The sequence below is a fragment of the Desmodus rotundus genome, chromosome 3, assembly GCF_022682495.2.
Source record: "Desmodus rotundus isolate HL8 chromosome 3, HLdesRot8A.1, whole genome shotgun sequence".
NCBI lineage: Eukaryota > Metazoa > Chordata > Mammalia > Chiroptera > Phyllostomidae > Desmodus > Desmodus rotundus.
The window spans coordinates 25,418,825-25,443,297 of NC_071389.1; the positions used below are offsets into that span (position 1 = coordinate 25,418,825).

Consider the following 24,473-nt stretch of genomic DNA (forward strand, 5'->3'; position numbering starts at 1 on the left):
AACCACTACTGCCCTTGGTTCACTTATATTCCATCACAGTAGAAAAAAGGTCCACATGGAAACACATGGAGACGGCGCATACAAATTACCTATATTGTCCAGAAACACAGTTCACTCTCACTAATATATACATTGTTTACTTAATGAGTTAATTTCTTAGCTCTTTCCTGTTAGGGACAGTCTTCATAGGTAATTGACTGACACATCTGATAGCTAAGAATTTGCAGTTTTTATATTGTCCCTTGTATGGCTCACGCCGTTTATTCTCTCCTTCCATTAATGTGGTAACTATCAGTTGGCTCTGTGTACCTTCTCTTAGACTTAGGGTGGCTTAGTGAAGAGAGTCATGTCAACAGTTTATCCCATAACTATCTACATGACCTTAGTCTTTTTGGTAATACATCTTTTTGGTAATCACTTAACCACATCTTTAATATGGATATTGTATTGTCTTCCTACGTTACAGATTGTGCCACAAATCAGATGAGCTAATAATATATGTAAAATATCTTTGAAAACTGTAAGATTCTTTATGTGTACGTTCAGCTGGAATTAGCATATGGCATAATTCTTAGAGAGAGACTGGTGATTTCTGAGCAGCTATAAAAGTAGCCTACAGAGGTCTCTCTCTACCTCCAGCTGTAGACATAAGCAAAATATTGTAGTGTCCCTACTGATTTGTTTGGGGGGATTTTTTTTGCCAGGCTCGTCACCAAGAATTGCTATCTCAGCAACAAAATTTCATCCTGGCCACTCAGTCAGCTCAGGCCTTCCTGGACCAGCATGGCCACAATCTCACACCTGAGGAACAACAGATGCTGCAGGAGAAGCTAGGAGAGCTAAAGGAACAGTATGCTTCCTCCCTGGCCCAGTCAGAGGCAGAGCTGAAGCAGGTGCAGACGCTACGGGATGAGCTGCAGAAGTTTCTGCAGGATCATAGAGAGTTTGAGAACTGGCTGGAACGGTCCGAGAGAGAGCTGGAGCACATGTATAAGGGAGGCAGCAGCCCCGAAGCCCTTCCCTCCCTTCTTAAGCGGCAGGGGAGCTTCTCGGAGGATGTAATTTCCCACAAAGGAGACTTGAGATTTGTGACTATCTCAGGACAGAAAGTGTTGGACACTGAAAACAGCTTTGAGGAAGGCAGAGAACCATCAGCAACTGGAACCTTAGTGAAGGACAAGCTAAAGGATGCAACAGAGAGATACACTGCTCTCCATTCAAAGGTATGTATGGAAGAGGCTCCTGGCAGCCTCTGGTGAAATAATCTTGTAGCCCTCACACAACTGTAGATGGTTTCTGAGGCTTAGAAACCTCAGGACACAATGAGTGAGCTAATTTGTATATATGTTGGCCATAGACAGAATGTCTCTATGACCTATGCAAAAATGTAGAAGGTGGAGGCCCACGGCTAATGCCTGGCACTTGCAATATCAGGGGCATATCCCACTCCAGTGGTGAAGGTGGATGAGCTTGCCTTTTGTATCCTGACCAGCAGACATGGGCTCTTGAGAGACATAGCACAGGAGAAACTTAAACCAAGTATACAGTCTGTATTCCTGGACAGAGCATGCAGGGTAAATCCTTGTCTTTCTTCCTATCAAAGAATTCCATTTAGCTCCTAAGGTTTAGAATCTAGTCAGTTCTTCTCGCCTGTCTTCTAGTTTGTGTCAGTACCTCTAACCCCCAAAGAGGAACACCTTTGTACCTCTCAATCCCATTGCTGCCTGCAACCTGTTGTATATTTCTTTGGTGGCTTGTCACACAACTCACTAAATCTTTCCTCGTATGTAATAAAGTTGAGGTGAGTAGTATGGATCAAACGAATAGTATGGATCAAACCCACTCATAAAATGTCGTTGCTACCCATCCTTCAGTGGAGGTCCTGGCACTACCCCTAACTGTAGTTACAGTGAGTTCCCTAACAAAGCTGGGTGTCTCTTTGCACTATGCCTAGGAAGCTGCTGCCTTTGACCTGGCCTTCCTTAAGCTTGCTTTTCGTCCTTTCTTTGGCACAGTGTACACGATTGGGCTCTCACCTGAACATGCTACTAGGCCATTATCAACAGTTCCAGAATGGCACTGACAGCCTGCAGGCCTGGATGAAAGCTTGTGAGACTGCTGTGGAGAAGCTCCTCTCAGATACTGTTGCCTCTGACCCTGGGGTCCTGCAGCAGCAGCTTGCAAGAACAAAGGTAAGCCAGGACACAGGCTATTGTACCGCATGGCTCCACCAACCAAATTAAAGCAAGTACTGGCATTCAGGTTAAAGGCAGTGTTTGGGATGTCTTGGACAAGATCTAATTCCTAACAATTTATTCTCATATCTGTGGCTGTAGATAAGCTGAGAATTATTCTATAAAACAGCATAGTATTTCTAGATTCCTAAAACCAGCTTTGATTACTCATTCAAATGTTTTTCTTTTGTCCTTTTTCATGGACAAGCAGCAGTTGCAGGAAGAACTGGCTGAGCACCAAGTACCTGTAGAAAAGCTCCAAAAAGTAGCTTGTGAACTCATGGAAATTGAAGGGGAGCCAGCCCCAGACCACAAGCGAATTCAAGAAACTACAGGTATGAGGCAGCTCTAGGAATAGTGCTGTCTTAATTCCTAGTATGTATGCCCATTCTGTAATAGATCCCAATTGTTTTGTACAAGCGTCTGGTGCTAGTTGAGATAGAAACATGAATAGCTCATCCTCTCGTGAACTTTATTCTTGTATCTTTGAAGGACCTTTGCGGTCTGGCTTTAACCCCTTTTCCCCTGGCATTCTGCCTTCTAGCCACACCCTCCTTCTTTCCTGTCCCAAGTAAACTAGTCATTTCTTCATTGCTTTACCACTAAAGTTTTTCCTGTTGCTTAGGTGATAACATTAATTGAGTGCTTACCATGCCTGGTGAAATTTTGTTCCTGCTTCAAGGTGTAGCGAACAGGTTACTTCCTTTACAAAGTCCTGACCACCGCCATCACCCCCCAAAAGAAATAAAAGATAAAAAATAATTGTTCTTCTTTCAGGCTTCTCTAGAGCTCTTCATACCATTATAGCAATTAGGATTTTATTTTCCAGTTAGATGTGGGGTGCCTTCCTCTGCCTATGCTCTCTTTTTAGAATCTTTGGTTTGTAGAAGGCAGGGACTTTATTGTGATTATCTTTAGCCCTCAGAATCTAGCATCATTTCTGGCACTTAGTAGGTGCTAAATAAATAATGCTTATGGAATTTGGCTCAAATACTAATGCCTTTTAAGCTTATTCCTTCTATTTTTCTTAATGTCTGTTGTTATTATAATAAATGTGCAATTTAAATACATTTTTTAAAAAAGGAAAACACAAAAATAGTCTCTATTCCCTCTTTTTATGACCTTGATTTTCCAGATTCCATACTTAGCCATTTCCAAAGCCTCTCCTGTAGCCTGGCTGAGCGCTCTGCTGTGCTGCAGAAGGCAATTGCCCAGTCTCAGAGTGTGCAGGAAAGCCTGGACAGCTTGTTGCAGTCCATCAGGGAAGTCGAAAAAAACCTGGAAGAGGAGCAAGTGGCATCCCTATCATCAGAAGTTATCCAAGAAGCCCTGGCCACTAACATGGTGAGACCTCTACCCCAAGAGTTTGCATAGAGGGTATATTTGCCATCTTTCATAATTATATCACTTTGAAAAAGTATCAGGAGAAGAATTCATTTTCATGACTCTTCTGATGATGAGGCTTAGACATGGTGACCAATCCACATGAAGATAATTGCTGCTCAATTTCTAAACTGTAGTTAAACTTGGAGAACAGTAGCAATAGCAAAGTCATTTGGTGGAATGGCTTAGAGAAGTAGGGGGATGAGACACAGGGGATTCTGAAGGCTCAGTTGCAGTCCTCCACCCCTCTTTGAGGAGGTGAGCATGTAGTTATTAGAAGTTTATTAGTTTGTGGCTCAGGTATCCTAGAATAAGTGAGCCAGGAGCTGACAGACATGTCCTTGATGACAGAAATTGAAGCAGGACATTGCTCGGCAAAGGAGCAGCTTGGAGGCCACCCGTGAAATGGTGACGCGATTCATGGAGACAGCAGACGGCACCACAGCAGCAGTGCTGCAGGGCAAACTGGCAGAGGTGAGCCAGCGCTTCCAGAAGCTCTGTCTACAGCAGCAAGAGAAGGAGAGCTCCTTGAAGAAGCTCCTGCCCCAGACAGAGATGTTTGAACATCTCTCTGATAAGCTACAGCAGTTCATGGAAAACAAAAATCGGATGCTGGCCTCTGGAAATCAGCCAGATCAAGATATTGCACATTTCTTCCAGCAGATCCAGGTGAGGATGTACCTGCCAAATTGACAGAATAAAGGGAAAAGAAGGGCAAGGAGGGGACCAACATTTACTCAGTACAGAAGGTGATAGTCATGTACTGGAAAGTTTACTGGCATTATTATCACAGCCATCCTACAAGCTAGATGTTGCTTGTCCCTTTTTAAAAAATACAGCCTAGATTTATTTTTCACTCATCCTACATGTTCAGCCCAGATCAGCAGGATACTTAGATCATCATGGTCACTCAGGGATTCAAGTTGATGGAAAATGGAAACTTCATCCTGACATAAGTCTTTACGATTGTTGCTTCAGCAAGAGGAAAGAATATCCTATACATTTACCTTTTGTTAGTCAAAGCAAGTTTTACTTGACCACACCTGACTGTGGTATACATAATTCTACTATGTAGCTAGAAGGCACAGAGCTAGAAATATCTGGTGAAGAGTATTACCTACCAAGGACATACACATATGTCCAGGAGTGGAATTGCTGGGTCATAGTATATGCATATCCTTAATTTGACCAAGGAGTAGCAGCCCCATTCTGTTTCACCGGTCCATCTAGTCATATACCTTAGCACACTGTTATGCCTCTTAGATATCTTTTTTATCTTTTAGCGTGTATTTATTTATAAGGATCAGAGGATTTAATACATTTCCTATTTGCTTGGCAGGAGCTCAGTTTGGAAATGGAAGACCAACAGGAGAACCTTGATACTCTTGAGCATCTGGTCACTGAACTGAGTTCCTGTGGCTTTGCTCTAGACCTGTCTCAGCACCAGGACAGGATACAGAACCTCAGAAAGGACTTCACAGAGCTACAGAAGATAGTTAAGGAACGGTGAGTTCTTATATGTGTTGGTCAGTGTCAGGGAGCTAATTTTTTTTCATGCCATTGAGTAAAATGATTATCTCATCATTCATCGCTAGAATCTAAAGGTGGCATCAAGATACCATGGCGGGTATGGCTCAGGTGGTTAAAGTGTGATACCATAACAGAAAGGTTTCGGGTTCACCCGACTGGTGTAGCTCAGTGGATTGAGCGCGGGCTTGTCAACCAAAGGATCAGAGGTTCCAGTCCCAGTCAGAGCAAATGCCTAGGTTGCAGGCCAGGTCACCAGGAGAGGGCACAGGAGAGGCAACCACTGTTGATGTTCTCTCCCTCTCCCCTTCCCTTCCCCTCCCTCTAAAAATAAATAAATAAAAATCTTTCAAAAATTTTTTTTAAAAAAGAAAGGTTGCGGGTTTGTTCAGTCCCTGGTCCAGGCACATGTGATCCGTGGTCTGGCCGCGTACAGAGTCAACCAATTGATGCTTCTCTCTTACATCACATTTCTCTCTCTCCTTTCTCTCTCCCTTCCTCCTTCTCTAAAAGCAATGAAAAAAAAAAGCCCTCAGGTGAGGATTAAAAAAATAAATAGAAATAAAGGTGGCATCAAGAATTTTGGAAAAATTTGGAAAGTGCCTCTTTCAACCACAGTACCCAATCTACTTGATGCTTAGTGGTTTTTCTATTACTAAATAATGGACTTTTTCTCAGTAATGGGGCTCAGTTCTCTCTCTGTCCCATCAAAAGCCGAGGTCACCTGGACTAAACAAAACAAATTTGGGTCAGCAAGTAAGATTGTGACAGGATTTTAAATACAGAGAAAATCTGGAGACTTATTAGACATAATTAAGGATTCTCTTGGCATTCACCTTGCTTGTTTTGACCACATTTAAGTTGCTGGGGTTGTTTGTTTTCTTAAGGCAAACACAGATTATGTGACAAAGGTGGCTGGTGTCAGGTTAACAGCTCACTGTTGAAAAGCCGTGATTCCTCCATTAGAAAGCCTCCTGTGGAGTTAAGAGCTTGTTAAGATTTCTTCTCTTGGGTTAGCTGTAAATATACTCTTGATTCAGCAGGTGACAGCCTTAGTGACTAGAGGAAAGTAGTTGCTCAAACCAGTGCAGGTCATTTAGGGGTGGAGAGAGGAGGGAGACAAGGATCAGGAAGGCTCTGTTGGTCTTCCCCTACAATAAGACCTTTTAGCGCAGGCTTGAAGTTGGAATAGATGTGGCCGGCCATTTCCAAAAGTGAACCCCAAATTGATTCCACCCTTCTCCTAGATTTTTATTTTATTCGTGAGTGTACTTACCCTAACTCCTAAGATCCTCTGTTTTAGCATCTTGCTAAAGAACTAGACCTTGAAAGAGTTAAACACCTAAAAAGTAGCAGAGCTGCACTTAAGATCCAAAGCCTGCATTCTTTCCATTGTATCACACTACCTAAATAGCAGGCTCCCTTTAGTTTTTCTCACTTTCACTTTAGCTTAGGGTAAGATTGAAGACTCCTTTCCCCAGAAATGTCTAAACAAGGGCAAGGGATTCCTTAGTTTGATGCTCTCCTACATTATATGTGGTTGTTTAGCCAAAGATGTTGTGGAAAAGATGATGGGAAGGAAAGACCCTGTTAGAAAACTGATGCCTAGAGTCCCAGAATGAACTTAGTTTTAGTTCAACTGACTTCTTTACACTGCTTAGTCTGGCAAGTAACAAAATTTCTTTGCTGACAGAGAGGAAGATGCATCATCTTGCCAGGAACAATTGGATGAATTCCGGAAGCTGGTTAGGACTTTCCAGAAATGGCTGAAGGAAACTGAAGGGAGTATTCCACCCGCAGAGACTTTCATGAGTACTAAAGAGCTGGAAAAGCAGATTGAACACCTTAAGGTGGGTGAAAAAGGTCTCCAAGAGTTGGGCTAGACAGCAGTTTACAACTATTTATGGACTCATTTCCAACTGTGATGGGGAAGTGGTGTGAGAAATCCAATTTATCCATCTACATCAGAATAGAAATTCCCACCTACCCTAACCCCCCACCCAAGCACTAAGGCACAAGAAATCTCCCATTTGAAAGCCAAAAAAAATAATCCAGGAATAACACCTATGAAGCTTTGCCTATTTCTTGGATGCCTCTCATTCTATGGTGGGTCATAGAAAAGATATTTGTAAAAATCCAGTCCTTGAGCATCTTAAATTCTCAATGTATGTTTGAGAATTAGAAAGTTATCTGTGAGCAAGTGACAAAATACATGATCCAGAAATTGAGGAGATAAGAACTAGTACTACAACTCATATAGGAAAAGTTATAATCAGATGATTGGAAGGGAGCTTCAAAGGTAGGTAGCCTTTTTCCCATCCTCTGCAGAACTCCTCTGTACCATTTTTGGTTTGTAGTCATCAGACCTCTGCTTGTTCCTCTAACACATCTCTTCTTTTTGTTGAAACCAGCCTCCAACTAACTCATACATTTGTCCTCATTGTCTTAGTAAAGAGGATTTATCTTGAACAGATAAAAGAAGAGCGTATGATTGGTTTCACAGAGAGAATTATAGGAGCATTTGCTGTAGGGAATTCCCTAGAGCAGAGGTTCCCCAGTTTCTTAGTTCACAATACCCTTAATGTTTCAAAAAATTTTTCATGGCAACACAAGGCCAAAAACATAAATAAAAAACCTCAGTTGCTAAGTGGTCAGATCCAAACAACTTAATAGTAGTTATTCACAGGGTGTCCAACAGGTGTCACTTATTTCCCTCAAAAATTTAAAATATCCTGTGTCAGTACATAGTTTGGGAACTGTGACCCTTCAGAGTCAGGAGTGATTAATAAAAGAACTGACAAGCTGTGACTTGATAAGGTTCAGTCTGAACTAGACAGCATGAGCTTGTTAGATGTTCATGGCTCTTTCTCTGTTCGTTGTCAGGGAAATTTAGTGTGACGGAAGGGATTATAGGCCAGGATGGTGTCCCAGTTTTGAAAGGAGTGCAACCTTACTGCTGCGGCAGGCAGTCACATCTTAGAGACACATGACCTGGTACTTTGGTCGCAGAGTGGATGCCATTGTTTCCTGATGGCTTCCTACTGAAGTGAGAGCTCTGATGTCAAACCTGATATAAAGTTCCCTTGAAAGTACAAAATGTAGCCTATGATTCCATGTATTTCTCTACCTTTCAATGTCTAGCTCCTCATTTTATTCTCCAGTGACCATTTCCTTTTCATTCTTTATATGTATGTTGTTCCCTTTGTCCACCTGACAAACTCGTACCTTAAGTCAAAGCTTTCCTCCCTCCAGTCAGAGTTAAATGTCTCCTTGTTCTCTCAGAGTCTACTGACTACATACTTCTGTAATAGCTTTTCTCACATTATAATGGGATTGATAATCTGAGCTCCTGGTTTTAAGAACTGTGTCGTTATCTTACTGTGTATCCACAGTGTTTAGCATGCTGCCTGCCCTATAGTAAACGCATCCAGTAAATATTGGATGGATGGATGGATGGATGGATGGATGGATGGATGGATGAGAAGGTCCTGAATATTCCATGATGTTCTTCCACACCTTGGCTGGTTAAACCAAGATCTTAAAATGGCTAATTACATGAGGACGGTCTCTTAATTCTTCAAAACTTTAGGACGTATATGTAGAAGAATAGGTATTCCTTCTTATGGGGAGAAAGCTCCCAGATGTTATGTTTAGCTGTTTTGTTCTTCACACAGGGTCTCCTAGATGACTGGGCAAGTAAGGGGACTTTGGTAGAAGAAATCAATTGCAAAGGCACTTCTTTAGAAAATCTCATCATGGATATCACAGCACCCGACTCCCAAGCCAAAACAGGTGAGTTCAGCCTCTTAAAAATGTAGTGAATAAACCTTATTCTTTGCCTTGGTCTTTGTTAATGACCCCTTTTAATAAAAGTCAGAAACAAGGTTGGGGGAAGGTGTATGAAGTTGTCTTCCCCCTCAATCTGGTCTGTTTTCCATTTGCTATATAACATTGCTCCGTTTTGCAGAATTCCTTCCCATGATGGGAAAAAGTAAAGGCACTAGTTGGCCCACTTAGAACTGTCGAACATGCATAGGAGGATTAAAATGGATTTCCTAACTTGAAGATTTTTTGTTTTATACGTGGGAATGGGATGGCTGCACACATGTTTAAATCGGGGTCGGCCCTGGGTGGTGTCAGCTGGTGTCTTGGGAGAAGCGAAATATTTAGGAGTCAGTATCGGTACACCAGGAACTGGCCCATTTCTTGGAAGTAGATACAAAGATTCTGTCCAGATACATGCATAATCTCTGGCTGCAAATTAAGTCTTTTTAAAAAATCCATTATGCACTCATTTTGACTTGCTGGCTGTGGATTGGTACTTCATAGGTTTTGTTACCAGGCTATGTTAATGTACCACTATAGTCACTTAAGGTGTGGGGAAAATTACTTTTTTTCCTCCTGAAAATGGCAACTTTTCATTGTGTGCTAAAGTTCAAAGATCTGTGGGCATTTACCTAGAACTTCAAACTGAATTGAGTTCAATATTGAATTACTAAAAATACTGACAACGTTTCAGGGAATTGGTGATTTTAATATTTTAACACACGAACCTCTCTAAGTTGAGTGGCTTGTTAGTGTGTGACTATATCAGGGATTGGCAGACATTTTCTATAAAGGGCCAAATAGTAAATAGTTTAGGCCTGTGGGCCATATGGTGTCTGTCACAACTGTGTGCCCCGGCCATTGCAGCACCAGAGCAAGCGCGGACAGTACAGACATGTCTGGGGTGCTGTGTTACAAGCCTTGATGTACAGAAACAGGCAGAGGGGCAGATTGGGCTGGTGGGCTCTAGTTTCCTGACCCCTGACTAGACCAGTGGTGTTTCAAACTTCTTAAAGCACTAGATTTTTATTTATTTATTTATTTTTTACTTTAAATCTCATACAGGACTCTACTACATAAAACAAAAATAATATTTTGTTAGCATAAGTTCCCCTTATAATTTACTTTATAGTATTCATTTGTTATGAAATCCATTAATGAAAATATTGAGACTATCTTTATGAATATTAAAATTTGCAAAAGAAGTATTAGATAACAGCTTTATCATCTGATTTATTTCTAAGTTTTGTTTGATTGCATTGTATCCAGAAAATAGGATTCACATAGATAAACAGTTGTAAATGATGACAGCCCTGGCGGGTGTAGCTCAGTGGATTGAGTACCGGCCTGTGAACCAAAGGGTCGCCAGTTCAATTCCCAGTCAGGGCACATGCCTGGGTTGCTGGCCGGGTCCCCAGTATGGGGCACATGAGAGGCAACCACACATTGATGTTTCTCTCCCTCTCTTTCTCCCTCCCTTCCCCTCTCTCTAAAAATATATAAATAAAAGCTTTTTAAAATTAAATGATGACAAATGTTTTTAAACATTCACTTTATAATCACAAGAGTACTCTTCGGTTAAGCTGATCTAGAAGCTTGAAAGGGATGTAGTAAGAAATTCTCTTTCAAGTTAAGTCACCAGGAATAGTCAATGAGGACTCTTTTTTTTTTTTTTTTTCCTTAAACATAGAAAACACCTAAAACTGGTGATGAGGACAAAAACAGTCTATAACCTGACATCGTTATGACCTGAAATGTTAGAAATTCTGTTATTACAGAGTTTTACCCTAATGTGTGTCTGCTCTGAGAAGATGTACCTCACCCTTTTGACACTTTATTTAATGTAGATGTTTTTCTTTGGACATGAGTGGCCATGTGTAAATTTGAATGTTGTAAAGTGCAAATGAAGAGCTACAACCTTTCAATCAGTAACACTCAAAGAGAACCTTAAATGTATGTGTAGAGGTGCAGGAGCTTCTTTATTCTCCTCAGAAAAAGCAGCATACAACTGGCCCTTAGTATTCATGGTTTCCTTTTCTGCGATCCAACCAATTGCAGATCGAAAATATTTTTTTAAAATACTGCATTGTTGCTGACTTGTGCTGTATAGTTAGGCCAAGGGTGGTTGCATCTGTACTGAGTATGTACAAACCTTTGTTTTCATCATCCTTTTCTAAACAATACAGTACAGCAACTATATTTACATAGCATTTGCATTGTGTTAGGTGTTATAAGTAATCTGGAGACGATTTAAAGTATACAGGAAGACACAGATCACATGCAAATACTCTGCCATTTTACATAAGGAACTTGAGCATCCTTGGGTTGTGGTGTGTGTGAGGGGATCCCAGAACCAATCCCCTGTATGTATGGAGGGGTGTCTGTAAATTGGTTGTATGTAGTAAGTTAAGATGTGGTTGAACATAATTGAACATGCATGTTTCATTGCCATTTCTAAGTTTTAGAAATATATTCTGAATATTAAATGGAAGCCAAACATTTACAGAGTCCCGAAAGAGCACCTCCTTAGGCGCTTGAAAATCATTAGCCTGAGTATTCTGAGTTTTCTTCCAACTCTGAAAAATCGTGAATGTCCTAGTTCCTTACGTTCATGTAGCTCTTCTTGTTTCATAACTGCTTTCACATACATTACCTCACGACTTCTCTGTCGTAACCCCATGAGGGTTGACGGGATAAGCAGTGTGAGCTTCATATCCTAGGGAAGAATCTGAGGTCTTCCCATAGATTGAAGCTCACATACCAAGTTAGTGACAGTCTTGGCTAGAACATTCTTCTCCTAATTGTAAGTCCAGTTTCCTTTTGGCCATCACCACACTGCAATGAAATATGATCTTTGTGTTTGATTCATTTTTAATTGAAAATACACTAAAAGCTTTATAATCACTTTTTAATACAATGTTGCACATAATTTTTTCCACAGTGAAATCAGTGCACAGGAGAGGTTTATTCTGTCCTTGTAATGTAACATTATATCGTGAATATTCTTCACATTTCCGAATAATCTTTATAATTACATGGTCTGGTTTTTACTTAACTTGGGAAACTCCTCTGAAATACAAAGAATAAACTCGGGGAGAATATACGTAAGTGAAATTGTGGTAATTAGAAACAGAACCAAAGGCCCAACGCAGAATTCACGGGAATGCTAATGAGCCAAACTTATTGTCACCTAGAATTTCTGTTTTCTGGTGGCAGAAGGGGAGCAGAACGTCATGAAAGAAAAGATAGGGAAATCTTCCTTTCGAAACAGTATAAGAAGGGCTCATTTTAATTCCTTTATTAAAAGAATGCTGCTTTTTATGTCCTTGACTGTACTTAACTGTTCATTTTTATTATGTTGAAGGACATTGATATTTAAGTTCAACCCTTTTGGATTTATTAGAGATAAATAAAGGTACTCAAACCTCATTTCAAAGTATGTCAGATATGATTCTAAAGAATTTAGCCCTGGCTGGTGTGGCTCAGTGGATTGAGTGTAGGCCTGTGAACCAAAGGCTTGCTGGTTTGAATCCCAGTCAGAGCACATGCTTGGCTTGCGGGCCAGGTCCCCAGTGGGCGGGCACGTGAGAGGCAACCACACATTGATGTTTCTCTCCCTCCCTTTCTCCTTCCCTTCCTCTCTCTGTAAAAACAAATAAATAAGTAAAATCTTTTTTTTTTTTAAGAGTTTAATCATTTTACCAATACTTGCTTCACAAAATTAGGGCAGGGTCCAAAGAATTCAAATCGGAGATTGAAGAAGGAAATTTGGATTTCCTCTGGAAAGGATTAGGAATCATTACTGCTAAAGAGCTGAAACACCTTGAGTGACACTTTGTTGCCTGGCAGCGAAAATGATTTGTCTCTTTCCATGAGTATGTTGTCTTGTGCTGTGTTAACTTCCTGATAACCCAAGCTTAAAGTGAGTGCCAAAGAACAAATTCAGTTGCCTCTATGTATTCCTAACACGTTTGTCTCGCCCTGTTTGTCTCTCTGTCCTTCTGCTCAGGTTCCATACTGCCCTCTGTAGGAAGTTCTGTAGGCAGTGTAAACGGATACCACACCTGCAAAGGTGAGAATGCCATTTCAACAGTGCCTCTATGTTGGGTGTTTTAGGACAGTGTTCATGTTTGCATCTGTGTATGTTTCCATATGTGTGGAAGAACTGCTGCCAGGATGGGTGTGAGGGTAGAAGTCTGGGGAGAAGCAAGTGATGCCTTTTTTTGCTAGCTATAGGCCAAACAATTTGGCAGCCAGTGAAATAAAGGAACATACTAAGGAAATAAACTGGACCATTAGATAAGACCATATGCAAAGACCTTGAAGATGATATATGTGAATCTTTGAATTACGAAGAAGCTATACAGGACAGGTAGTCTAGTCTAGCCCTCAACCTCCCAGTTAGGTGTCTCCTCTCTAGTGTAGAGAAAAGGGAGCAAGAGAATGCCCCAAAACAACTTTCATCACTTTCGTTGTTCCCATGTTCATTAAGCATTTTATTTATATAGCTGAGTATATAATGCCAAAATCAGAAAGCAGATTAATGAGAGCTCTTTTGCTTTGTGGATGTAAACAGGAACTTTCCTGTGACTTATCAGGAAGATACTCTCTAGTTCTCTAGAAGGAATAGGAGAGGTGCTTAATCTTGATAAATAATTTAGTAGTTAGGAACCAGTGGGGTTGCGCGGAGACCTGATTTCTGTTTCTATCATATTAGATCTGACGGAGATTCAGTGTGACATGTCAGATGTAAACTTGAAATATGAGAAGCTTGGGGGAGCACTTCGAGAACACCGGGAAAACCTTCAGGCTGTCCTCAGCAGAATGCAGGAAGTTCAGAAGGAGGCAACCTCAGTCCTGCAGTGGCTGGAGTCAAAAGAGGAAATCCTAAAAGGCATGGATGCCTCTTCATCTCCAACCAAGACAGAAACAGTGAGAGCCCAAGCTGAATCTAACAAGGTACTGTGTTTCCGTTGGCTGCACCCCAAACACTAAAGGGTAGGGACTGTTGTTCCTGCGTTCCTGCCCGAGCCCAGAGACCTGAGGTGAGACACGACTAACCGTCCCAGTCGTGATGAGCAGCAGCATGGTTGACTTGCAAATGCTTAATATGCCTAAACCCTCCCAGAGGATTATCTTGCCTATGAAATTAGAAATTGTTACAAGTCAGATTCGGAAGCCAAACCAGGTGTGTTTGCAAAGAGAATAGCCCTCCTCAGATGCATGGGCTCTTTGAAAATGGGATCTCATTTTCTATAATGCTGCAAACCAAGCCATTCTCACCTATGCACCTTTCCAACTCTTGGAGGGCTCAAAATAGCTGTGATTGCAGTTCATTCTTAAGATGATATCTAAGGAAAATATCAGAGGAAAATCGTATAGAAAATCCTGTAAAAAATTTTTACCAAAATTTTTATATTCCAATTGAGCATAGCATGTCACCTCCAATTATATAAACATCATCATCATCCTCATGATTGTATCTTGACACTTTTAGTTTTTCGGGAGTAATAATTTCTTTTTATTGGGTTCTACTAATATGTTGAACATAAAAGAAATTGAGATTCCGCCATTTAGATTTTTGCTTTAAACTAAAAATTGAAGCAGAAAGTTTGAGTGTCTTAAAATCACTGAACAAGTCATGAATAGGATCAGAAGTGCAGCCTAAAATTGCCGCCCTGTCTCCCAGTCATTTCCTCCTTACTCATATCTTTGTTTCTTGCCCAGAAATCTTACGGCATACATGACATTCTTTCTCCTAGGCCTTCCTGACTGAACTGGAACAGAATTCTCCAAAAATCCAAAAAGTAAGGGAAGCCCTGGCTGGATTACTGATAACATATCCCAACTCACAAGAAGCAGAAAACTGGAAGAAAATGCAGGAAGAGCTTAGTAAGTTACCACAGGGATGTTATAAATTCACCTTGTCTAAATTGCTTATCTTCCAAAAAATCCAGAATTTCAACACATTGTATAGACCAGGAATTACTTTTAGTTAATTTTCATAAACAAATAAGAGGCCTAGATAGGGTCAGAGTGTGAACTTGATTAGGGAAAAAATTTAGAGATTCCACTCAAAGTGTCAGAAGTTTGGCTTTCTTGGGTAAGTCAGAGTGACAGTCTGCCGTGATCAAGAACTAAAGAGAGTATTGATGATAAAAATGAAAAATGGGAAATAATATTAAATAGCCAATGAAGGGATTAAATAAATTATGCTGTGTTCATAACATTGAACCATAAATGATGTAGATGAATAGTTATTAGTATGAAAAAACTTATTGGCATCAAAGACGTTTACAATATAGAAAGTTTTAAAAACAGGCTATAAAATAATATCTATATAAAGATATATTCTATGTTTGTATGTAGTCCTGTGCAATGTTATTGCCTGTCTAGTTTCATATAACCAGCACCACAATCAAGAGACAAAACTGTTTGTTATTTTAGTTAAAATTAAATGAAAGTTATTTTTAACTCTAAAAAATATTTAAATAATGCTCCAGGGGTCATTTCCTGTAGTTTATTAGGAACATAATTCAGGGACGGGGCCTGTGGCTGATGAGAGTAAAGGAATACTTTTTCTCATTTCCTCTCTTCAGATTCCCGGTGGGAAAGGGCCACAGAGGTGACAATGGCTCGGCAAAGGCAGCTAGAGAAATCTGCAAGTCACCTGGCCTGCTTCCAGGCTGCAGAGTCCCAGCTCCGGCCCTGGCTGATGGAGAAGGAACTGATGATGGGAGTGTTGGGGCCCTTGTCTATTGACCCCAACATGCTGAATGCACAGAAACAGCAGGTCCAGGTGAGCAATGCAGCTAAATGCTTCAGAGCAAAGAAGGTGGGGTCACATCAACCTGGGTTTGAATGCCGCTCTCACCAAGTAGATTTCACAAGACCTGGTCAAGTCATTTAACCTCTCAGAGTCTCATTTCCTCAGTTTAAGTGTGATATTTCTAATGTCTTAATCATGGTGCCTGTTGCATAGTAAATAGTCAACAACTGTATTAGTATCATCAACAGAGAAGAAGATGAGTGGATGTGAGAATGGGAACTTCTGACTAAATTCTAGGACCATATTTTATTTCTAATCCCCAGTAGTCATCCACATTACTTCATGTAGTATCTTTTATCATCTGGTTTTACTTAAAGACTTTCTGCTGATCAAACCTCACAAAAATTGATTTAAGTGCCAAACATCATGGAACTTTAGGTGGGTCAAATTACGGCATTTCCAGTGAAATTCTGCGTAGCACTTCTCTTTGTTCTACCTTCCCCTTGTTTCGTTTCTTCTCACCTTCCACCACGTCCCCTAAGTTAAGACCGGAGCAGTTTTTGAAGGAACCCTTTCTTGTAGCCCCTGCATTCAATTAATGATCAAGTCCTATTTAGTGTGCTTACAAATATTTTTCTAATCTAGTGGTTTTCAAACTTTTAAGACTCAAAACGCTTTTACACTCTTAAAACTTATTGAAGACTCCAAAGAGCTTCTGTTCATCTAGGGCTGTCTATTGGTAATCTGTTGATATTTATTGTATTAAAGCACCGAGAAATTTTTAAAATGTATTTATTATTTAATTTTACATTGGTAAAACCATACAATTAACATAAGTAATATATTATGAAAAATACATTTTTGAAAATGTGTAGCAAAAAATTTAGTAAGATTGGCATCATTTTATATGTTTGCAATTCTCTGTAATATCTAGTTAATAGAATATTTTCATAGATCTTTTCTGCTTCTACACTTAATCTGTTGTGATCTCAGATGTTATGTAGACTCTGAAAACTCCGCCAAACATTTGTGAGAGAATAAGAATTTTAAAAGGCAAATAACATCTTAGTACTTTGAAAATAGTTTTGACCTTGTGGGTTCCTGGTAGGACTCCTGGATCCTAGTTTGAGAACCACTGCTCTGATCCTTCTCTTCTCCATTCTGAGTGCCTCGGGCAGGCTTAATTCAGGCCCGGATCATTGCAGCAGTCTCATCAGCAAAGATGAAGAGCTTCCTTTGTCTAGTCTCTCCTCTACCCAACTGTCTCCTTAAATCATATATCCGAAGGTATTAAAATACTTTAATGGCTCTTAGCTGCCTTTTGAACAAAGTCCAAATACCTGCTCAGTGTGGTATATAGTATATAAGGCTTTTCACAGTCTGGTCCCAGTTTGTCTTGCCAGCCTCTTTTTTAGCTCTTTCCCCAGACAGCCCCATTTCCACCCACACCAGACAATGTGTTCTTTCCTGAACACACTACACTCATACAGCCCTGTGCCTTTGCTGATCCTCGGGCCTCCCCCTGAACCAGCCTCACTCTCTGCTCACTTGGAGAACTTCAGCATGTTCTTTATTGTGTCACCGGTGAAGCCTTGCCGCATTTCCCTCTTCTACTTTTTTCATCCCCCACAGAATTCATCACCTTAACTCCTTGCTTTCACGGTTCCATGTTCCTATCTGTGTTACATCATTTTTATTTTCGTCATATTCTACTACTACTCATTGTTTACATATCTGTTACTCCTTGAGGTCATGTCTTAATTATTTTTATACAGTGTGAGTACTGAGTACCCTCTTAATCCTTATAACAGCCAATTAAGTACTTGATCATCTCATTTCACAGCTGAGATTTGGAGAACATTTATTTATTTATTTATTTATTTATTTATTTATTTTTAGGTTTTTAAAGTAACATTTTTAAAAAGTTAACAAGTGCATATAATAGGAAACTGAAAAACACAAGAAGCAAACACAAGAACAAGGTCATCCGTGACCTCTAGCACTTTACAGTTCGACATGGGCTAAGTCCCCTGTGTATCTACACAACTAAGCTTCCATTTTTGTGTAATTAAGATCATAAAGTTATGAATCATGCTCTTTCACACATCATGAATATTCACCATTTCAAAGTCTCAAAACTATATGAGTATTCTGATGACCAGGAATACACTACACCAACTCAGTGTGGAAGAAAAAAATGTTGTCCTGCCTTTCTTGGCAACAAAAATTTCATACAGGACAAAATTAGCAACAAACCCCTAGATAAAAATATTGGCAAAGTTACAATTAAAATACTATATTCCCTTAATGTTCAATTAAAAGTGAGACACAAAGCAACAGAGTACATAAAATACAGTGCTTCTAAGAGAATTCATTATGATCTGTACTTCTAAAATATTAGCAAGGAGGCAAGTTTTGACCAAAATACTTTACAGTGTATTCCTGCCATTTGAGAACTTCTAAAAAGTTGTCTAGCCCTGGCCAACATGGCTCAGGTGGTTGGAGCATCATCCTGTAAAACTGGAAGGTCGTGGGTTGATCCCGAGTCAGGGCACATGCCTAGGTTGCTGGTTCGAACCCTGGTCAGGGTGTGTACGGGAGGCAGTCGATTAATATTTCTCTCTCGCATTGATGTTTCTCTCTCCCTTCCTCTCTCTCAAAAAGAGGGGGGGTCAGTTAAGCAATGGGAAAATGTCCTCAGTAAGGATTAAAAAGATAAAAAATAAAAAGTTGCTTAAGTTTATACAGCTAGTGAGTGGTGGAGTCAGGATTTGGACCCAGGCAGTCTAACTCCAGAATCTGTAATCTTAATAACTTCCTTGATGAGTGAAGCAGTGAACAGAAAAGAATAAAAAGACATGATACTTGTTTTAAAGCGGCTCATTATCTAATTGTACTATATTATAGCGTGCAGGTTGTATGTGCTGTTGGAATTCTGAGAAATAAACTAAGAGAAACAGAGGTATTGAGATTTGAAATGTAAGCCCCGCCTGTCATGTCGCTGGCTCTGGAACCCAGGGTTCCCAATTCAGAGGCCTGGGTTTTGCCCGGCAAAGCTGACGAATGCCAACCCAGAAAACAAACTGGTTTCCCAGCCCAGGTCAACCTTAGTAACTAATGTTGAAACAGAGTAGGACAGAGAAGTAAAAGAAATTAAATAGACAATGATCCTTTTAAAACAAGTTATTATTAAGCAGTTGTTGCAAATAATACTGATTTGTCCTAATAACCTGGTGCTTAGAGTTTTCTGGTTTATTTTCAGAAGTTAGCACTACTTGGCAAAATCCAAAATCAGTTTTTGTTTTGACATTGTATTTAGATTTGTCTTTTCTCTTTAAACATCCTGGTGTCGTTTCTATTACAGTTTATGCTAAAGGAATTTGAAGCACGCAGGCAACAGCATGAGCAGCTGAACGAGGCGGCTCAGGGCATCCTAACAGGCCCTGGAGATGTCTCTCCATCCACCAGCCAAGTACAGAAAGAACTCCAGAGCGTCAATCAGAAGTGGATTGAACTGACTGATAAACTCAATTCCCGTTCCAGCCAAATTGACCAAGCTATTGTCAAAAGCACCCAGTACCAGGAACTGCTCCAGGACTTATCAGAGAAGGTGAAGGTGGTTGGACAGCGACTGAGTGGCCAGTCAGCCATCAGCACCCAACCTGAGGCTGTGAAGCAGCAACTGGAGGAGACCAGTGAGATTCGATCTGACCTGGAGCAGTTAGACCGTGAGATTAAGGACGCACAGACACTCTGCGATGAACTCTCAGTGCTCATTGGTGAGCAGTACCTCAAGGATGAGCTGAAGAAGCGTTTGGAGACAGTTGCCCTGCCTCTCCAAGGTTTAGAAGACCTTGCAGGTGAGTTGGGTTGAGGAACACACTGCTGCCATTATTAGTGGCAAGCCAAAAGAAGGAGTGGATTAGCGGTAGTCCTAAAAATCGAGGATGACCTCGAAGTAGCTTTTGGACTCAGAATAGTGTTGTTAACCTACCCCTTCGTCCCGCCACAGTGAGAACTGCTGTGATCATTATATGTTGATTGGGCACTAGCAGTATGTGAAGTGCTACATAGCATAATTCTAGAGGTTCATGTTCATAGATGTACTTACGGGTGGAGTTACACCCCCACTTTCACTGATGCTCACTTATTTTCTTATACCATGAACCTATACACATACACATACAAAATTAGAACATGTTCTGGACTTCTTCGCATGGCTTTGTACAAGAAGAATTTTGTCATTAATTCATTGTCTCTTTTTCTGGAAATATTTATGTGTTTTTACCAATTTAGCACCTAATGTTTATTCTGTTACTCAGATCATCTTACAAGATTGGAGTGAGTATTAAATAAGATATGATAGGTGAAGTTCAGACCATGTATTCTAAGCAGACATTTTAAATGCCATGTTCAGACTTGATTGATTTAAAGCTGATTTTTCTCACTTCAGCTGATCGCATGAACAGACTCCAGGCAGCTCTTGCCAGCACCCAGCAGTTCCAGCAAATGTTTGATGAGCTTAGAACCTGGTTGGATGACAAACAAAGCCAGCAAGCAAAAAACTGCCCAATTTCTGCAAAATTGGAGCGGCTCCAATCTCAGCTACAGGAGAATGAAGAGTTTCAGAAGAGCCTTAACCAACATAGTGGTTCTTATGAGGTGATTGTGGCTGAAGGAGAATCTCTGCTTCTTTCTATACCTCCTGGAGAAGAGAAAAAGACTTTACAGAACCAGTTGGTTGAGCTCAAAAGCCATTGGGAAGAGCTCAGTAAAAAAACTGCAGACAGACAGTCCAGGCTCAAGGACTGTATGCAGAAAGCTCAGAAGTATCAGTGGCATGTGGAAGACCTCGTGCCATGGATAGAAGATTGTAAGGCCAAGATGTCTGATTTGCAGGTCACTCTGGATCCAGTGCAACTGGAATCCAGTCTCCTGAGATCAAAGGCTATGCTGAGTGAAGTGGAAAAGCGCCGCTCCCTGCTGGAAATACTGAACAATGCTGCTGACGTTCTCATCAATTCTTCAGAAACAGATGAGGATGATATCCGGGATGAGAAGGCTGGGATCAATCAGAACATGGATTCCGTTACAGAAGAGCTACAAGCCAAAACCGGAATGCTTGAAGAAATGACTCAGAGACTCAAGGAGTTCCAGGAAAGCTTTAAGAACATTGAAAAGAAGGTTGAAGGGGCCAAACACCAACTTGAGATCTTTGATGCTCTAGGCAGTCAAGCCTGTAGCAACAAGAACCTTGAGAAGCTAAGAGCCCAACAGGAAGTGCTGCAGGCCTTGGAGACCCAGGTAGACTATCTGAGGAACTTGACTTGGGGCCTGGTAGAAGATGCCCCAGATGGATCCGATGCTTCCCAACTTCTACTTCAAGCTGAGGCCACCCAGCAAGGGTTCCTAGAGGTGAAGAAAAGAGTGAACAGTGTTTGCATGGCAATGGAAAACAAGCTAGAAGGGATCAGCCAGTTTCACTGCCGAGTCCGAGAGATGTTTTCTCAGTTGGCAGACCTGGATGACGAGCTGGACAGCATGGGTGCTATCGGCAGGGACACTGACAGCCTCCAGTCCCAAATTGAGGATGTACAGCTGTTTCTTAACAAAATCCAAGCCCTCAAGTTAGACATAGAGGCATCTGAAGCAGAGTGCCGGCAAATGCTGGAGGAAGAGGGGACTCTGGACTTGTTAGGTCTTAAGAGGGAGCTAGAAGCCCTGAACAAACAGTGTGGCAAACTAACAGAGAGGAGTAAAGCTCGTCAGGAGCAGCTAGAGCTGACGCTGGGCCGTGTAGAGGACTTCTATAGAACATTGAAAACACTCAATGACATGACCACCATGGCAGAGGAGGGAGAGGCCCTCCAGTGGGTAGTGGGGACCGAAGTGGATGTCATCAACCAACAGTTAGCAGACTTTAAAGTAAGTCTTGCCCTTGTTTTTTATTCTTTCTCTGTCTAATACGTGTATTTCTTTTCTTGTAACTTGGAAACGGATTGAGTATACATCTTAACTTCTGTCCCCAGTTTCATTATTCTCACTTCCATCACCATGAAAGTGTACTTTTTCTTATACCATGCACCTATACATATATACCTACAAAACTAGAACACGTTCTGGACTTCTTCTCATGGCTTTGTACAAGAAGAATTTTGTCATTAATTCATTGTCTCTTTTTCTGGAAATACTTATTTGGGCACTAAATGGTCTCTTGGACTTCTGAACAACTGGCTTGAACATGTTTCTATTGTAATTTATTTCAGTATAAATACATTGATTAAGGGTATTGAAAGAAATATCCATATCTTATCTCTTACTCTTAGAATCTCCTCTTATGAAATTCTGGAGATTTCAAATTAAGGCAATTTAAAAATAGCAGTGAGCCCCGGCTGATGTGGCTTAGTTGGTTGGAATGTGATCGCATAGACTGAAAAGGTTCAATTCCTAGGTAGGGTGCATCCAAGAAGACAACCAATCAATGTTCTCTCTTACATCCATGTTTCTCTCTCTCTCTCCCCCTCTCTCTTTGCTTCCCTCCCCTTCTAAAGACGTGAGATAATGTCCTCGGTCAGGATAAAAGAAAGAAAATAGCAGTGAATGTTTGTTTCTTCAGGTTTCTTTCTCTTTCTCAAATTGAGATATAAGAAGCCATAGATAAACATGGGCTCATCTTCCTAAAGTGTTGATTTTTTCACAGATTTCAAGGGAAAATTATTGGTGTATTATTGATGTGTTATAGAATGAAATGCAAAATTCTCATGAATTATTAAGATAAAACATGGCAATTCAAAGAAATTTTTCACTCATAGCAAGTAGCTTAAGACTGCACCCCAGACTCTTCAAAAGTACAAGTTCTCTGCCTATAGGGGAGTTTGAGAAGCACTAATTTAATTGAAAAAAAAAAGTCTCAATTCTTTTCCTGAGTCAGAAATACTAATCCTGACATTTTTGTGAGTCTAATTTAACATGACAGGGGAAGGTGAAAGGAGTTGACTCAAAGTATGAGTTTGCTGAGTCTGGGTCTCATTGCTTTAGCCTTTTACCCCAAGAGTTGACCGTGTTGTACGTACCTAAAAGTGTCTCTCTCTGCTGCTCTTTCCTTCTTCATGGAGTAGATTTGGAAAGGATGCTTCCAGCACTTTATTTCCATCACTAGTGTTAATTATCCCCACTTACATAATTAACAGTCCTGCCATCAGTGTTAGGTTGTTCTCTCAAGTCCCTTCCTGTCAGGGTTCTTCCTGTTAAAAACATGGGTGGAGAGTTGATGTGTCACCAGATCAGAGCCACGTGGTCCTGAGAACTATCACAACTTTGTGGAAAGAGCCAAGTTCAGAAAGGTGGCTGTTTCAGAAGGACGCTCTAGGGGTTTGCAGTATGTTCGGCACTAAAGGGAGACATTGGCTATAGGCCCTTTACCGTGTTTGGAAATAGGGCAGTTTGGAGCAACACAAGTTATCATATTTGGGTTTCTCGAAGCACCCAAGTAAGGAAAGGGGAGGCAGAGAACATTCAAACCCATGAGCCCATTTGTTTTCCTCTTAGTAAATACCACACCTCTGTTCCAGTGGCAGAGTGGTATTGCCTGCCTCGCCCTGTGGGATGATTTCCTTTCCTCTTCCATTGGGAGTTCCTCGAAAGCAAAGATTCCCTTCTACAGGCATGCTTCGTTGATTCAATTTACTTGAATTTGGGTTGCTTAGAACTCTCTAACCAACTAAATGGATTTCTTAGAAAACTAAAGCTTATCTCTTTAGGCTTCAAAATAGTTTTATCAACTAGATTCTGGTTTATATGAGAATTATTTCCCATTCTATTTGCCTAATTTTCTAAACACTGTATTGTGTATAATTTTTCTCTATGAGTGCAGGTTAATATTACTAAAAAGTTGATACTATTCTTGTGGTGATATCCTCAAGAATATTAGAGACACTTGGGGCTGCTGTGTATTAAGTGTTCCTACATTACTGTGCAGTTAGAGTTCTGTACTGAAGCTTTTGTTCAAGGCCTCTCCGTCATTGTACTGGTTGGACTGGCCGTTCGTGTGTGTATGTGGGGGCAGTGTGTAGTTTTTGTTTTTTCCCTATTACTGTGATATAAGGTATTCTTACTGCTGTTCTCACTACTGTCACTGGGCTTGCCTTTAGCAATCTTCCCCTTCTCATCTTCAGTGAGAGAGAAAATGAAGTAAACACGCCTGTTAAAATTGTGTTAAATAAGAGAATTTTAAAAAGAATCCACAGGTAGGTGTATATAGCATTTGCATTTGAGAACAAGTAATCATTTCCTTTTCATTTAATCCTTGGTTTCTAGAGATCTGAATTGTGATGATGCTGGAAGATTTTAAGAAATTCCTGGACATTACCATACTTTATTTGTATGTTGCCTAGCAGTGCTCAGATTTCAATAGTGATTTAGTTGCTTGTTGAGGCAGTCTTGTTTCACTGACTTCTAAGAATAAGCCTCCCACCACCAATACTGTGGAAGTGAAGGCTGGGACCAGACACTGATCAGCTGGTCACCTGCAGAGTGTGTGTATTTGCAGGTGGCTGGTGTTGACAGGGCAAAACTGGAAGAAGAGTAAGAGAAGGAGAGTGGTAAAGTTCTGTGCCCTGTGGCTTTCTTTCTCAAGTCAGGGATGGAAATCAGAAACCTGGTTCCATCTTATCAAGTCAAAGGCTTGGGGGAAGGTTTCTGTTTCCTCCCAGGAAAGGTCTTTGGTCCTGAGGGGA

At 40.7% G+C, this 24,473-nt stretch overlaps 1 protein-coding gene across 18 annotated transcripts in view; it reads left to right on the top strand.

The window, feature by feature from the left end:
• MACF1 (microtubule actin crosslinking factor 1) overlaps positions 1-24,473 on the top strand; it is a 320,700-nt gene that overhangs the window by 219,287 nt on the left and 76,940 nt on the right. For 15 of the 18 annotated variants that reach the window (XM_045190859.2, XM_053920914.1, XM_045190876.2 and 12 more), the window contains 14 exons: positions 705-1,223; positions 2,016-2,192; positions 2,446-2,569; positions 3,370-3,578; positions 3,969-4,286; positions 4,957-5,123; positions 6,838-6,994; positions 8,819-8,936; positions 12,979-13,041; positions 13,687-13,928; positions 14,732-14,861; positions 15,569-15,768; positions 19,103-19,598; positions 20,192-21,663. In XM_045190859.2, the coding sequence (XP_045046794.2) occupies positions 705-1,223; positions 2,016-2,192; positions 2,446-2,569; positions 3,370-3,578; positions 3,969-4,286; positions 4,957-5,123; positions 6,838-6,994; positions 8,819-8,936; positions 12,979-13,041; positions 13,687-13,928; positions 14,732-14,861; positions 15,569-15,768; positions 19,103-19,598; positions 20,192-21,663 (4,392 nt within the window). The remainder of the gene's footprint in view (positions 1-704; positions 1,224-2,015; positions 2,193-2,445; positions 2,570-3,369; positions 3,579-3,968; positions 4,287-4,956; positions 5,124-6,837; positions 6,995-8,818; positions 8,937-12,978; positions 13,042-13,686; positions 13,929-14,731; positions 14,862-15,568; positions 15,769-19,102; positions 19,599-20,191; positions 21,664-24,473) is intronic. The other 3 variants (XM_053920913.1, XM_053920919.1, XM_053920922.1) reach the window with 1 other exon arrangement.